The 17,379-nt window shown below is 34.5% G+C and overlaps 2 protein-coding genes across 8 annotated transcripts in view; both read right to left on the reverse strand.

The window, feature by feature from the left end:
- Positions 1–1,396: 1,396 nt before the first annotated feature.
- Positions 1,397–7,684, reverse strand: KCNRG (potassium channel regulator). The gene is made up of 2 exons (XM_010951430.3): positions 5,922–7,684; positions 1,397–2,154 (listed from the first exon to the last, which is right to left on the reverse strand). Exons 1-2 carry the CDS (start codon positions 6,500–6,502, stop codon positions 1,914–1,916), a joined length of 822 nt encoding a protein of 273 aa, XP_010949732.2. The 5' UTR covers positions 6,503–7,684; the 3' UTR covers positions 1,397–1,913.
- Positions 7,685–7,834: 150 nt separating this feature from the next.
- Positions 7,835–17,379, reverse strand: part of TRIM13 (tripartite motif containing 13) — a 39,522-nt gene continuing 29,977 nt past the window's right edge. For 4 of the 7 annotated variants that reach the window (XM_045514063.2, XM_074378136.1, XM_074378135.1 and 1 more), the window contains 2 exons: positions 15,957–16,063; positions 7,835–9,463 (listed from right to left, as the gene is read on the reverse strand). In XM_045514063.2, coding sequence (XP_045370019.2) covers positions 8,232–9,463; positions 15,957–16,008 — 1,284 coding nt within the window. In that variant the 5' untranslated portion in view covers positions 16,009–16,063 and the 3' untranslated portion in view covers positions 7,835–8,231. The remainder of the gene's footprint in view (positions 9,464–15,956; positions 16,064–17,379) is intronic. The other 3 variants (XM_045514064.2, XM_074378138.1, XM_074378139.1) reach the window with 1 other exon arrangement.

The following is a 17,379-nucleotide window of genomic DNA, read 5'->3' on the forward strand; positions in this document are numbered from 1 at the left end:
ATTTTAATTTAAACACATTGTCAATGTTATGAATTGTATTTGTAGTAAGTTCCAGAAGGGAAGGCCTTATTTTGTTCCTTGCTGTGTCTCTCATGTCTCGAATAGTATTGGTACACAAATGTCCATAATTAATTAATTAAGTTTATGTATATTGCATGTTTCCCTAGGTAATGTTTCTAGGAGCACATTAAAAAGAACATTTTATTTCTCATCTTAAACTAGTATCTGGCAAATATGAATGTCTAAGAACACATTAATATCAGTTTAAACATTTCCTGTCCTATTCCCTGGCAATCTATAGTTACAACATTTTTTATTTCAGTATTATTTTAACCAGTTATCAGTTTTTAATAATCTTATCAGCGAAGCACTATACAGAGTTAAACAGTGTTACATATATAACCAGGCCAACTATATCTGGCTAGTTAAATCACAAACATGCCAAAAACTTAGCAGAATAGAAATATTGTACCCTAGAATATGATGCTAGCAATGGAACAAGACCAAACACATCATCCCCAAAACTAAGGTGACAGACTAAAACAACTAAGTTGGCTTTTCTGTGGTAAAGAGAGGATGAGTGCCACCAAAAACAAAATACTCATTTGTAGGCTTTTTTTTTTTATCTGGGTCATTATTTTCAGTTACTAACCTTAACATTATTAAATTGAAATATTTTGCACTTTTCCATTATATATAACCTTTTGAGGTACTATTAGAAAATTTTTTTTAAATCTTTCTTCCCTACAACTTTTTTTGTCTTACTCATATTTTAATTCTGAAAACTTAGTATAGTGTCCAACAAATGTTTAACATATGTTTTTGAATGAATGAATTATACTTTTTAAAATGATTCTCAACTGTTTCCACTCAACATTTTTTAACCCTACAATGTGCAGAGTATTTGGTGCTCTTTGACTTAATGATGCCCTTCCTACATGTTTATCCTAATGTTTTATTTATTGTTTGTTTGTTTGTTTGCTTGTTTTATGAGGGGGAGATAGTTAGGTTTATTCATTTATTTATGTTTGGAGGAGGTACTAGGGATATCCTGATGTTTTAAATGACACATGTATAAGGAATTCCTACAAGAGGACTCACTAAGTCAAAGTAAAATGTGTATTTTAAATGTCAGTAGAAGTTATTCAAAAGCTTTTCACCAAAGTAGATGCTAATTGGTAACAAAAGTATTATTTCTCTCACCAAGTGTTCAGCACAGTGCTTTACACAGAGCAGAGTTAGAACTGTTGAGTGGATCGAACTCACATCAAGTGAGAAAACTGTGTTTTTATGGTGGCATATACATCTTTATAGAGGAAAGAGCTGACTAATATGCCTAGGAAAGGAGGAAAACAAGACCACAAGAGAGGCGCAATTGAAAGTGGGCCACCCTCCTTCATCATCTTCGTCAGACAGTTACTGAGTGCCTACCGTGTGCCAGGCAATGTGTTGAGTACTTTATATCCTTTAATCCTCACATATTCCTATAAGGGAGATATATTTATTATCCTCATTTGATAGGTGAAAAAGTTGAGGCACAGAGAGGTTAAATGACTTGCTGAAGTCATACAGCTAGTAAGGGATTGAATTGGGATTAGAAATCAAGCAGTCTGATTTCATAGCCCATTCTTGAATGCTTTATAAGTGCTTATGAAGAAGAGAAAGAGAAAGAGGCATTGAAGGTAGAAGGAACATATGCCAAAGCACCAAGTGCACGGTGTTGTTTAAAGAGCAGCAAGCAGTTAGTGTGGCTTAAGCATTGTTGAAGTTGTGGTTACCCAAAGATGGCATGGTAGAAGACAAGGCCAAAAAGTTAGGCTGAGTACATATTTGACTAACATATATGCCCTAAAATGGAATTTCCAAACAACAAAATGGCAATTTCCTTTTACTCTAAAAGAGAACAGAGAACCTCATTTCTTTTTCTGAGATTGCTCTGGCATGAAGGTTGTCTCTGGTTTCAGTGTTTTGTTCATGGCAAGAGCTTCAGCCTTTTTTATCCTTTCAAAGCTATAACATTCAGTTTTGTCTTCAGAGGATACTGTTCTGGTGCTGACCAGACGGAAGCCTTCCATTAATAAAGTGTCGATCAGTAAGCCGAGGACATTAGTTCCATTGGCCAGTTTTCGGTTATCAGGTTTTATAGAAACATACCTAGGACACACAAAAATGTTAAATTACAAAGCATCCCTTTATACTAGCAAAACTAAACACAGAAATTTGACTTATAACCTCAAATAAAGGTGTCATACCATTTTTATCAGATTTTTTAGAGATTTAATTTATAAATCCAAATCAGTAATTCTAGGCTGCTGAAAAGAGAGACCTTACTGTGATCTCCAGTCATTTTAATTCCACTGTTTAGGAATATAACACTGATGAATTTCATTCAGAAATTATTCTCTGGAGCAAACAATTTGATAAAACAATTAGCTTAATTTTTATATAATGTAATTTATTTCCAATTTTTGTTTTCAATTTACTAAATATTGTTTTAATCAATTTAATTGATTCATTTTAATGAATATTTGATACATTAACATTTTCCCCCTAGATATAATTTTACCCATTATCAGCATCAACATTATAAATTTTTTATGACTTACTCCTATCAAATACATTTTTTCAGGTGCAATTTTGTAGATATTAAATGTCAAGGAGGGAGATTAGAGCTCAGTGGTAGAACTGCATGCTTTAGCATGCACGAGGTCCTGGGTTCAATCCCTAGTACCTCCATTACATAAAGAAATAAATAAATAAATCTAATTACCTCCCCCTACAAAAAAAGAAAGAAAAAAAGTCAAGATTTGTTGTTGTTGTTGTAAAATAATGATTTTTTTTATTGAATTATAGTCAGTTTACAATGTTCTGTCAATTTCTGTTGTACAGCACAACTCTTCACTCATACATGAAAATACATGTATTCACTTCCATATTCTCTTTCACCATAAGCTACTACAAGATATTGAATATATTTTCCTGCACTATACAGTATAAACTTGTTTATCTATTTTATATATACCAGTCAGTATCTGCAAATCTCGAACTCCCAGTTTATCAAGAAGATTTTATTGTCAATTTTCACTCAATAACTGTTCATTGTTGAAGAGGAAAATGAGGGGTTGAAAGGCTTCTGGAGTCAAAATGACAAAACTTTCTATTTCCAGGAAAACTCAGTAGAACTAATACATAAAATTCAAGAAAAATATACCTGAACTTTTCAGATTGACATGTTGCTTTAATAATATCAACATGTCTGCAAATAATAGCTGTATTGCCCCTTCTTCATCTACCATCCAGGATATTTTTATGTCTTTGTGTCCTCCCACCATGTGTTTGTGAGATGTGAAGAGAAGGCTAACTTAAATTAGTTTGAGGCAGCAACCTAAACTATCTGTGGTTTTATAGGATAAAAAGAGCCTTGGGGACATCCCTAGTCTCCTTTTAATTATGATTGAAATAGAGTGTGGTTACTGCAGCTCACATTTAGAAACTCATTCTAGGCAAAGAAAAGAATTCAATCATAAAGTGTAAGAATTGTAAAACTACAAAGTAAATATCAAAAAATATTTATTATGCTTGATACAGCAAATTTTTAACATTTGTAAATCATTTCATCTACTCCCAAGCCCCAGATCTTAATTATATAACCTAGAAACATTTGTCAAAGGAAAAAAAGTTGCAGGACATCTCACAAAATTAAGATGCAAATAGTATATAGTAGGTGGTAACAAAGTGGAATGTACTCTCAAGAAAACACTGGGCCAAAATACTAGATTCCCTAAGAGGCCAGATTGAGAAATGAAAGATTTCAAGGCACAAGAAAAGGATAGAAGAAATCAATGGGAAACAGAAAATCAAAACTTATTTTAAAAACTTAAAAGGTTGAGCTAGTTTAAAAAGGAAAGATCAGATAGAATATGGCTATCAAAGAGGCTCTGGAATCCTGAGACTATAACTTGAGCTTGATAATATGGTATCATATGACTGTACCTCTGCAAGATGCAAGCCAAATATTTCTAGTACTGTGAACTTAAGAGATAATAACTGAGCAACCTGCTAGGTTAACAAGACCTTAGAATGGTAAGTCATGTTAGTGGAACATACTTATTAACAACTGGATGATACACCAGACTTCTAGGAGCTATTTAGGCTTAATCCTCTGCTTTCCAGACCAAGGAGTGAGCAAGAAAAAAAAAAAAAAAAAAAAAGATTGCTAGCTAGGCAGTTATATACCTCAGGTGGGCCTTTTAAGATCAAGAGTTTTTATCTGATCACCTGAACTTCTAATAATGTCACCTTATTCCAATTATTTAATTCTACTTTGAAACTGATACAATAGAAAAAAATCACAAACACTTATAGGCTGGAAAAAATTCTAAACTTCAAACAACTGAAAAGAATACTATTTGGTGATGCAAGAAGAAAGTCAATTTTAAAAATAGCTTCCAGTTTTCCAACTGTCTATTTTGGAATTTAAATATAATGCCATTCTCTCATTAAGATGAAAAAATTGTAGTACTATTCATAAAACACAAACACTTAATAACAAAGGAGAAAATATAGTCACTGTGTACAAGAATATCCCAACTTAAGTGTCTAATTTTTTTAAGATTATATTTTCTCCAAATGCAGTTTTTAAAGAGCATTTAGTATTTCCAGGATATCTTTTTACTTTGCACATTTCTTCTTAAAATCATTATGACACCACTTTTCCTTAGGTTTTTAACTTTTTGGAAAGGGATCCTCAAAGATCTTAACCACTCAATCAAATTTTAAAAAACAAAAAACTGATAATTTCCCCTCTGTTTATGTTAGTGCTACACCAGTTGGGCCCAGAGGTATCTTAAAACAGTCTGAGATGAAAATTGGGTCTTAGGTTTTCTTCACAATTAGCCTGTTAATTTAACTGGCTTTCTTTCACCAAAATGACATTCAGACCTCTTTGGAAGGGCGAGAAATTATAATTCGTAAAAACTTAAGAGTTATCATACTGCCCAGTGTTCTTAAGCTAATGTACAGGACCAAGGGGTATGTTGAGGGGGGGCAAACATTGATTGTTCCTGATGGCTACTGCGAAAGTTAAGAAAATATCTCAAAATATGTCTGTCTACCTTTACCCTCAAAAAAGTCTATTTTACTTTAAATACTATTAGTAAAGAACATATGCAGACTTCTTTTTCTTTCTGAAAATTAAAGCCAGCTTTTACAGTTAGTAAAATAATAGTGGGACAGCATTAAGACATTTTTAAGCAGGGGAAAGAAGTGTCCGTGACAGCAGAGTGGAAATCAGCCTTAGGGTCCAGCCAAGAATAACAGGGGGAGAAAGTGAATAATTGATTCAGAAGCAACTACCCTTAATATACTGACAGCCTATCCCAATATTTTGAGTTTTCTCAGAGTGCCAAAGATGTAAGAGGATACCAAATTTGCCATGGGGTATATCTGCCTTAATGGTGTTTAAAAATAAAGTGGAATGGAGAAAAATCAGTAGGCAAATCAGGACTGAAAGAACAAATATACATAGACTGTAAGGAAATCAGGACAAACTGTTGAGACTTTACTACATGCCAGCCACTAAAGGAATCTCTTAAGGAGAAAAAAGCATCTCATTCCATAGCAATGGAACATAATCTATAAAATTATTCCCTCCTACAACTTGAATGGCCATAGTCCATTTTCCCTGGACAATCTTGATTTACTTCTATTGTCTCACGTAATAACAATTCCTTCTTACACACTGAAAAGTATCCCAGTTTGGACAATAATAATCTGGTCATTCCACCCAACTCTACTGGTTACCCCTCAAAATTATTTTGAGTAGTCATTTTTTCCAAAAGTTTCAGGCATGAGAAACTTTTGGTTTTGAGAGGAAACATCAGAAACTTGTATAAAAGAGATGCTTTTAAAGTACAAAATACCTGATTCCAGTTAGGTTATCAGTAGTGCTGTCAGAGCCACACTGGAAAACCAGGTCATGGTAAGAAGGTCTTTGTGGAGGCAGTGGAAGTAAGGTCACCTGAGGAGGGAAAGAGTTACTACTCCAGGTCGGTGCTGAAGGTTGCTCTAGAAACACTGTAATCCTCCCAGTTAGCATCTCAATTGTTTTGCTGCAAGAGCCAAACACTCTGAAAAAAGCTTGAGTGTTTCGGTTTAGGAAATGCACCTCCACAAGAGCAGGTCTTGGCTGTAGTAGGTGTTCTTGGTTTAAGAGATCCACCAGAGGATCAAGTTCATAGAACAGAGCCTCTCTCTGAAGCCTGAGATAGTCTGAAAAGTCAGTGGGTAATAAAAGCTGGTGAGTTCTCAAAAAATCTAAGATGAAACTAAATAAAACACCATCTCTGTCCACAAAAATCTGGCCACCAACCATCTTGAATTCCTGGTCTCTGCCATCTAACATTCGTGTCAGCCGAGAAGCAGGAAACTGCTTTATGGTTGAAGATCTTGTGGTGAATATCTTGCCTCCAACGTTCAAAGTAACCAGTTCCTGACTACTCATTCTTCTCTTGCTTCAAACTGGAGGCTACAAATCATAAGCCATAGACTTAGGCACTTGTTAATCAACCTATAACCGCAAATGTTGTTATGTATGATTAAGAAATGTAGGGAAGGGGAAAGTAACAAAAACAGAGACCTAGATTTCCAGGTAACTGCTGTAAAGCAAATAGTGTATCCATAGCTATGTTTATAAATCTGGGAGTTGCTTGGGAACTTGTAGTATACAAAATGAAAAAGCAACAGAGGAGGAACTGGATAGTTAAGGAAAACTGCCAACATCTGAGGACAAGTGTCAAATAGATTCCTTTACTGTATCCCATTAAAAAAAAATTCTTCATGAAAACTTCCCCTTGTAAATCTGTATTTAAAAAAAAAATGCTGGGAGCAGAAAAGCATTCCTCTTCCCCAGGCCTATTATCTACAAGTCCTCATGGCAGAGGTAAGATTTACAGAGAAACATTGTCTTAATTTCTTATGATCCCTTTAGCAATTTAGTGGTTCAGTCATGAATTGTCAGTTGGGAATGAGGCAGCCATTACCTCAACTAGCAGCTTAATTCGACTCTTCTTCTCATAGCTAGAATGATTCCTCTGTACTTTTAAGTTTAGTTGCCACCTTTATTCCCTGTCCCTGCTTGTGTTACCTCCTCTCAACCAATTAATGGACTAGGGTAAAGACACTCTTGGCTTTCAAAGGAATGTCTTGTCCCATGACAGAAATGAGGTCGACTGAAAGCAGTTCTAAGATAAGGCCACTTCTTGTTTTCATCTGAATTCTATACAGGGTAATAAAATTAGGTATTTTTGTTCTGTGGGATATCGGGCATCTTTATCTCATGTGAGTAGATACGACAGCATTTGAATTTAGCTGATTACTGTGTACTTTATAATAGCTAATAGATTATTTCATCTATTGTCAAATTAGTCTTACTGCTCTTAAATTTTTTAAACAAGTGGATTGGTTGGTTGTACAGTTACCATGATACTCTGGAACAACACTTAGCTGCCAGTAAAAAGGAGGCTTTCCCATTTTCTGCTCTTGCCATGTGTGAGACATTTTTTCTTACCCATGCCTCTGCTTGCAAAGCCACCTAACACTTAATAGTTTATCACCAAATTCCTTTGGTGATACATTTACAAAACCTAAGCAGATAAAAGGCAAGCTGAAATCCCCACCCTCCTAAAAATGTAAGTTTAGAACAAGAAAATGCCTTTCTGTATACATGAGATATACATTGTACTGAAAAAGGAAATCAACTCTGCAGAAAAAGATGGAAATTCAATCTATCCACATATTATTCCTTTTTAAAAGAATGTTCACTCTCAAAATAAAGTTGCTTTACAGGAGTAGTCTTTATTACATGCTTAAGAACAATCATTATTACACCAACTCATCAATACAATACTAAGTCATGTGCTCTTCCACCTCCTTTTTCCATAGCATAAACACAGCCAATATTGGGGGTAGGGTGCTTATTTCAAAAGCAGTTTAAAAAGGAGGAAGGAAGGTTCAGGACTAAACTATAAATTTTCATTTTTATCTTTAGGCTACCTAATTTTCATTTTTATCTTTATGCTACCTAATTTTCAACATGTGTAGGACATTCTTTTTGAAAGGAATACTTTTGGAGGAAAATGATCTGACTGGAATCTTGACCAAATCTGAACTATCACGCTGTATTCTAACAAATTTCTAACAAAAGACACAGAACTATGTACTTGAAACAGATTTTATAATAGTTTATATTTGCACACAAATTCTGCCACATTGTTCAGCACCACCAAAGTAAAATTCTTCAGTCTTTCACTGAAAATGAAAAACCCATCCATCAACTCTTCCCAGTAAAAAACTGATTGTTCTACAAAATCAGCTGATTTAGTCAGATAGGAACTGAAATTTGAAAGATTGTCTTTCCAAGTTGCGATTCCATCAAATAAAGACCATTCTAGGAATATGGTAGGACTGAAGAAGACAAGAAGGCCAAGCAGAACGACTACCACAAATAACTGATAAAAGCTCCAAGGAATCCTGCTGATGAATGTGCCAGTGTCTTGAGGCAAAGAAAGTTTATCCACATCTACCAGTTTTATGTCTTCCCACTGACTGGTATCAAAGTTCTTCATTAAAGGGCTTGTAGGCAAATTAGATGGAGGCAAAGGAGTTTCCTTGATTACTTTTATTTTCTCCCTGAACTCCTGCATCTGTTGCAGAAATATGATGGGTTCTGACACATCTTTGAAAGCCTCAGCAATGTTAAAGGCCATTCGCTGTTCCTGCAAGATGGTGTTGAGTTTGTTGATCTCTGGGTCATAGGCCTGCATAACTGCAAGTTTCATGGTCTCAAAGTCAGACAGGATTTCATTCTTCTTTTGATCTAATGTGTGCTGTAACTTCTCAAAAAACTCCTTTACTTTATCTGAATCTTTAGTCAGTAACTGTAGAGATTTCCTTTTGCTAGTTTCCAAGGTATCCAAACGAGAAAGAGCATCTCCCCGACGCCAGGTCTCAAAGCTCTGGAAGAGGGACTCAAAGGCATCCCTTTCCTGAATATAGGCTTCTTCAATGGAACAGAAGACATGCTTGGTGTGGTCACCACGAGTTGCACAGACCCCACAAATCAGCTGCATATCGGTCAGGCAGAAAATGTTGAGAGGCTGCCCCAAGTGTCCTTTGCACACTGGCATTTTGGGAGAGACCTTGATCTTGTTGTACTTTTCCACAATACCCTTCAGGGAGTAATTAACCTGCAGACTATTGACTCCAGTAGCTGAAGTTTCCTTCCGGCATGTGGGGCACTTGAATGGAGATGACCTCCACAATGAATTCCGCACATTCCCCTCTAAGATCCCTTCTAAGCATTTTTTGCAAAAGTTGTGCGAGCAAGGCAAAACTCGAGGATCATCAAACAGACTGCAACAAATTGGGCACGTGAGATCTTCTTCAAGCAGCTCCATCACATCTCCTACCAGAGAAAAAGAAACATTTTATTTTACTCCAGTACTCCCCTCCACTTGGACTATGGAATAATTAGAAGAAACTATCTTCACAGGCATTAAAAATGATCTTTCACTGAAATAACCAGTCAAACAAAGGAAACAAGTGAAAAATTTGGGAAGGGAATGCAACCAAAGCAGATTTAATCTGCTGGGGCTAGAACATGCTCCTTATTAGCAGGGCTCCCTGTACACAAGGCCTTTGTGTGGGCTTTCCAACAACAGTCTTTGGCTGAGACAGGGTTAGGACTAGGATGACTGCAAGTTGAGCCAGCAGGGCCCAACTGCTTGTTTTAAAACAGAGCTGACTACTAGCTGTCAGAAACAAAGCTACTCAGTGTCTGAACAGAATGAGCTCTTTAGTTTGGGCCCACAATTATGAAATGGTATGCTATTCAAAGAAAGAAGCACAGAAATATAAATTCAAGTGTGTACTTTCATGTAGACTTTTATTAAAAACTAGCTTTTTTCCTATTTCAAAGGCAAGATTAGAATTATTAAAATCAGAGGTAAGAACATAAAATGAGAGAGTTATAATTAATTCTTCCCTAGAGAATTAAATGAGTATTTTTTAAAACCACAGAAACAGTAATCAAAGCCATCTTGTGCCATCTAGAGAAATCAGTCCTCCAAGATGTGGTGGGCAGAAACCTGGGCGTCCCTAAGACTCTTCCAGGGCATCCATGAGAACAGTACTATTTTCATAGTAACACTGGGCTGTTATTTACTTTCAGCACTGTGTTGACAATGCATTGGAAAAGCAATGGTGAGCAGACACTGCTGGAGCCTTAACAGGATCCAAACAAGGCAATAGGTAGCACCAAACTGGACTCCTGGTCTTTGTATTCTTCACCACCACACACCCACAGTGGGGCAGGGGTGGGGTAGCCAGTTTCATTTGAGAATGTTCTTGATGAAGCAGTAAAAATTGTTCATTTTATTACATCTTGATCCTTGTATACATGTCTTTTTAATATTTTGTGTGACAAAGTGAAATAAACACAAAGCATTTCTACTGTATAGTAGCAGATACTGTCTGGAGGAAAAGCAGTTAGGTGATTGAGCTGCAAGCTGAACCAGCTGTTTTTTTCATGGAACACCACCTTTATGTAAAAGAACGAATGACAAACAATGGCTGTTCAGACTTAGATATCTGACAAACTTTTTCTTGACAATGAACAAAATGAGCCCACTGCTTCAAGGAAAACAAATGACACTGTTGCCAATGACAAATGTTGAATTTTTAGTGAAAACTGGATTTTTGTCACTTAAGAGCATGATAGCTTACCATTAATTAAAGACTTTTCTAACAAAATAAGTGATGATATTAACAAATGTGGATTTTGGTTTTTTTAGGGGGGAGATCATTGTATAATGACGTAAGTCACTATTTGAACTAACTGGCTCAAATCACTAGTGCATGTGATAAATCATGCATGAGTAAAAGATCAAAAGACCAGTATGTTCAAAAACATGACTTCAGATTCTATCCTGCAACTAACTTTCAAGAAACAACCACTTGTAGAGTTTTGGTATAGTATCAAAGAAGATCCACAGTTATCAGAAAAAGCTATTAAAATATTCCTCCCTTCACCAACTACGTATCTGTGGCAAGGCCAGATTTGATTTTCTTTGTATTTCAACCCAGATAACTTACTGCAACAGGTGTAATGCAGAGGCAGATAAAGGCAATCCATTAAAGAGATCTATAAATATATATAAAGCAATGCCACCCTTCTCACAATTTTGTTTTGAAAAATAGTTTTCACAAATTATGATAACATGTAATAGGTTTATCATTGTTATTTTAAATGAATTAATTATCTTAAAATTTCCTGTTTTAATTTCTAATACAGTAAATATATATAATACACACATAAAAAAAGCTCTTGGGAGCCTCCATTTTTAAGAGTGTAAAGGGGTCCTGCGAGCAAAATATTTGAGATCTGAGCTAGAGAATACCGTTTCTCCAATGCAAGTTTCTTCTTTTAAAATGTACATTTTAAAACTTTTATTCCTAAAGTTTTAAAACCCAAAATAGTGCTAAATATGTCCTCATTCAGTTTACTGAAGGATGTATATACACGTATATACATAAATATGTATATATATCACATGACCACCAAAGTAATAAAATAGGGTCTAATAATCTATAAGCCATCCTATAACCAAAAGAAAATAAATTTTTAACAGTAATTTTAAGAATCACAATTGGAGCTACAATCTACAAGATAAATAGTATTTAAAAGATAAGCTGAGCTTGCAGGACTAATTACTTTATGGTTTTACATTGTGAGAGATACATGTATAATAAATGTATAATACATATATATGTAGAATTAAAGCAAAGAGTATTCTGTAAAATTTAGTGTCATATGGCAAAAACGTGTAATGAGCTTATTTTTCTGAGAAATCTTTTGTGACAGGAGAAATCATACAACCTTTGAAAAGCATCAGAGAGGGGAGAGAAATAGCTCAGTGGTAGAGCACATGCTTAGTATGCACGAGGTCCTGGTTCAACCCCTAGTACCTCTACTTAAAAAAAAAAAAGAATTGGGATGTAGATTCCCTTGTAACTACTTTGTGGGGGAGGGTATAGCTCAGTGGTATTGTGTGTGCTTAGCATGCACGAGGTCTTGGATTCATCCCTAGTGCTGCTATTAAAAAATTAAATAATAAACAAACATATATAATTACCTCCTCCCCACCAAAAAAAGATTGGGGGGAAAAGCACTAGGAAGAGAATGGCTATAGAGACTGAGGTCAGTGTGCTAAAAAGAATTGCCTTAAAACATTCTGATCCTTTAGAACAAAGAAGGAACACTTCTGATGATCCTCTATCCCCAGTCCTAGTTCTATACTGCATCACCTCCATTGCTCTCTATCATCTTTCACCTAAGAATTCTATGCTAAGGCTAGACTTTGGATGAAACGGTAGAAACACAAAAGTAATGGGGGCAGCATTCAATAAAGCAAACCTAATTTACTCAGCCTTGCAAGGTTAATATTTCCAGAGAATACTATCCAAGCATTAAATAAATAAGAAGAAAAACGAAGGATTCCAAGTATCTGGCATGAGAAGGAGAAAGGGGCACACAAGGCAAAGAGAAACTTTGAGGAGAACTGAGAAGGACACTGCAAGAGGGGCCACGAATTTTAAGGCAATCCAGTATGATCAGAATTAAAAAAGAAAATGTCACATATAGGAGAATTTAGACATTTTTTTAAATTGCATCAAAATTATGGTAGATCCTGTTCCATTTTTAGTGATAAACTTACAAATTAATGTTTATAATTTAAAGGTTCTCATTTTTCATTTACTTTAAAACTAAACACTATTTCCTTTTCTCTTCTTTTCTTAGCTTTATACTCAGAACTTTCTCTGACAAAGCTATGTGACCACTTCCACAGCTGACTTTTAGGGAAAATTAAAATATATTAACCTAACAACCCAAGAAACCACGGCAAGTCCATTGCCTTAAAAGTTTTAAAGGAGAATACATAATAAATAAAGTTTTTATCTCACTAAGTGAAGGGTATGCTTCACAGTAAAAGAACTTATAGATCCTTTTCTTAAAGTGTGGCTGACACATAAAAATCTAAATAAATCAATTGAGCTTACTCCTTTGAAGAAACTAAAGTACATATCCCCTCTTTTGGGGGACAAGTTTTTACCCAATATAGAGGTCAAGAAACTTTATGGGAACAAAATCATTGTTCACCAGTCATAAAATTTCAACTTAACCAATGTCAAATTAAGTACATAAAGGCAAACAAGTTTTCCAAGATTCATTTCTTCCTTCAAATGTGTTTCTGAATATCAACTCTAAATTTTGAAGCATAAAAATGTATTTTTCCACCAATTAAAACTTTCCTCAAGTTTATACCAACAAAGAAAGTAGTTGTCTACCACCTCTTGGGTTTTCAACTTAATTTTCCTACCATATTTATACTTTAAACCATACTTTTTATGTGGAATATAACTCACTCTTTTTGGTACACATTCTATGAGTTTGGACAAATGCACAGTTGTATAACACCACCACAGATTTATTTTTAGGCAAACTTCCCAGATATCCACATTCAAGGAAGACTACAAGAACTTATTAATCCTACCTTGATTGAGTATATAGTAACAACAGTCTCTACAAATGAAAACCAACAACTAGAATATTAAAAATGGAAAAGCCAACACTTAGGAAAGGAATCATAAGATAGAAGTAAAAGCTAGTATCTATGACTTCTCCCTTCTGGAAGCCCTTTGGTTTTTAAATGATCAATTCCAAATGGTTGTAACTCAAAAGGTGCTCATTTTATTCACTGTTAAAAGTTAATTTTAATAAAACCTATTTATTAAAAGAAACTTTCCAGTTAAATCTTTGAATTTCATTAGTCTATAGCAATATCATATAGTTCAAAATAATACCCATGATTTTTTCCCCTAATCCCATTAGAAGACAGAAAGAAAAGCCAATATATTACACTTTGTATCTGAGGGATTTAAACCAAATTTCCATCCTGCTTTGAGGTATTCTGAAATCAGGAATTTCAAAGCAGTATCTAAATACCTAACAAGTAACTAGACAGCAAATACTGAATCTCAATTCACAGACAAAACTCAATTACGTGAGCTCTACTAAACAGAGAGCTATCAACGTTATCTTGGAACAATTCTTAGAATAAAAGGGCTCACCTTTTTAAAACCTCATTTCTGCTCATCATACTAGTTCATCTTGTTTTCAAGCAGTATACTGTATTCTACTTTAGTATGAGATCCACTAATAATGCTTTCTTGAAACTTGCTAAGACTCTATTAACAACTATTGAATCTAGGTAGAGGTTGTAAGGATATTTACTGTAGTAATTTTTTAAATTTTTCAGTATATTTGAAAATTTCCACAATACAAAGTTGGGAAAAAAACTAAAGATGGGAACTAATTATATGAAAACCATATTGAGCTAAAAAAGTAAAACTTCAGAAACATTAGCTAACTATAAGAAGAGCTTAATTTGCTCTTTGTTTTATCTTTTATAAAATTTTTTAAACTTCTATTGTTTTATCTTTTATAAAATAAAAATGTATTATTGGAAATCTCTGGATCTAAGCCTGTGAGGAGAACGACATACTTGTTTGGCTCTCGATCTATGATCTCTGACAAACTACTTACACACAATACAGTTTTTCTCCTCATTGTACAAACATTGTGAAAGATACCTAAATATATGAAAATTATTTACAAAGTTTTTAAGTACTTTGTATCAACGTGTTATTAACACTTCATTCTGGCTTTTAGAGACTGTTCCAAAAAACTTACATGATCAAAACAGGATAAAGTGAGATCTAATAAAGACAAGATTTCTGATAAAAAAGGAATATTAAAATTACTATGTCACATATAGTATCTAAAATGGTTATCTGATTGTGATGTGGCCCTTGCAAACACAATATAAAAGTTACCTATGTGTCCATATGAAATATAAGTAAATTATCCTTTCTGGAATTATCCTAGAGTAAGTAGTAGTTTAAATTCCCCGCAAGGTATTTCTAGTAGGATTCCTGATGAGGACAAAATAAACCTAGTACAGAAGGTCCAGCAGCTTGGACGGCCCACCTACTGAGAAAGCTAACAAAGAGTTTTTGGACTAAGATTACATTCTCAAAAACATAAAAACTAGAATATTATCTTCCTAGTCCAGACAAACTCAGGAAAAAATTTTTTTTCCCTTTCCTTCAGTCTCTTCTCTGTGCCATTATTTTGCCTTGACTCTTTCCTTTGTTGTTTTTTTTTTTCTGACTCTTTCCTTTTAGTCTTTTAACTCATCTTCCGCATACTGTTTTAAGGAATATAATCTTTTGATTTTATTCTTATTCCTTCCTTATCTCCCACATGCCTCTTTACCCTTCTTATCTTCTTTTCCCTCCTTATCTTCTTTTCCCTCCTTTGTTTTTCCTGAGTCACTTGATAAGTCACACAAGATGTTATTCTGTAATTCTGTAAATCCACAGCATTAATCAATAGTTTTGGGGTTCCAGTTAGATCAGATATCCTGATCTACAACTACTGAGAAATCTATGAAGATACTAAATAAATGGTGTTGAATCCCATTCTTCCCCACCCAGATGAAATCAATTTGAATGAAATAAGTATCTGAATTTGAATGAAACATATATAGCCTAAATTATTTTCCTAGTCTGGTACCAACCAAACACAGACTGCTTATCTTTGACTTAAAGAGTTAGAATTAATTTAAATTGGAACTACTGACTTCTGTAAAACTTTTATGAACCAGAAATGTCTGGTTTCTTTCCTCCCAAATAAATGTAAATAGGTTTAAATGAAGGTGGCAAAATGTTTACCCCTCGAACAAACTGTCTTCTTTCACAACAATATACTAAGCAATCATTAACCTAAATTATTATCCCCAACAGGTTGGTATCCATTAAAAGTTCTCATCACCTACCTGCATTTGAAGTTAATTCCAGCTTGCAGAAAGTACTGTCAAAGTCTAGCATTCCGTAGCTGGCAAGCTAGATCTATCTAGGTAAGTGAAGTAAACAGCATGTAATACTGTGGAAAGTGAAAATAGGTATTTAATGGATAACTGATAAGTATTACCTACCAACTAACAAGAACTTACTTGAGATGGAAATGTAATTGGTATGAACAAAGTTCCTTTTGCTCAGTGTAGAATTATATACACATTTTATTCTAAGTAAACCCGATCTAGAAAATATTGCAAGCAGAAATCTAATTATGCTAAACTTTAATCAGTTTTTTTGGTCGGCTGTAGTCTATGTACTATGTTGGCACTCCTTGCTCATATCCAATACTGCACATATGCAGGGGAGGAAAGGAAGAGCTCTTCTGGGAGTTTTAAGTGGGGAGCCAGGCTACTGCCAAGTAGGATATACTTGTGATGCTTATGCCATAGGAAAGACAGTAATTTAAGCTATCAGCAAAAATTTTCAGTTCAACTTTTTCTTAGAAATGTATCTACATCTACAATGGAAATGAGTTAGAAAGTTCACATTATGGGAATTTGCTTTATAGAAGGCTTAACTGGAATGTAACTATTCTGTGTGTCAGAGGACACCTTTTTCTTGTTAACTGTTTTAGTACTATTCTTCTAGTACCATTCTAATATCTAGAGTCCCAAGCCAAGGTAATGACAATGGCAGTGTCTTTCATGAACAACAAAAATGGATAATGCAATGGTATATTTAAAAAGGTGAAATATAAGCCAAAAGTCAATTCCTGCCCTAAATTCAGAAATGTAGCATATTTACAAAGATATTGTGACTTTAAAAGGTGTGAGAAATGCCTTACAAAAGGACATAGAAAGCTGACACCATACTGAAGTTGGAGGTTATCCATGCAATTGGGTTTTCTTTTTCCTAAATTATGAAAGTAATGTGATTAGAAAGAATTCAGAGAATACAGAGAGAAATTACCCATAATCACATCAGCAAGGAATAGCCACTATTACTATTTTAGTATATTTCTTCCAATTCTATGTGTGTATGTTTGTGCACACACATATTTTAACAAAACTATTAGCATAATACAACTTTATATCCACTTTTCACTTATTTTATTATATGCATTTCCCCTGTTGTTATAACTTCTTCTAAAACATAAGTCTACCTCATGGATATGCTATTCCTTATTGATTGTTTTGTGGGGATCATAACATTTTAATGAACACCCCATAGAAAAATCTTAGTCCAACACTCTAGTTAGTGCCTTAGATGATTCCTTTAAGTGTATTGTTAAATGAGTCAAAGAGTAGAAACATTTTTAAGGCTCTTGAAAAGACTGCCAAGATTCCCTCTAGAAAGGGTATACCACTTTCTGAACTCTGACCAGTGACATATGAGTGCTCT

The sequence above is a fragment of the Camelus bactrianus genome, chromosome 14, assembly GCF_048773025.1.
Source record: "Camelus bactrianus isolate YW-2024 breed Bactrian camel chromosome 14, ASM4877302v1, whole genome shotgun sequence".
Taxonomy (NCBI): Eukaryota; Metazoa; Chordata; class Mammalia; order Artiodactyla; family Camelidae; genus Camelus; species Camelus bactrianus.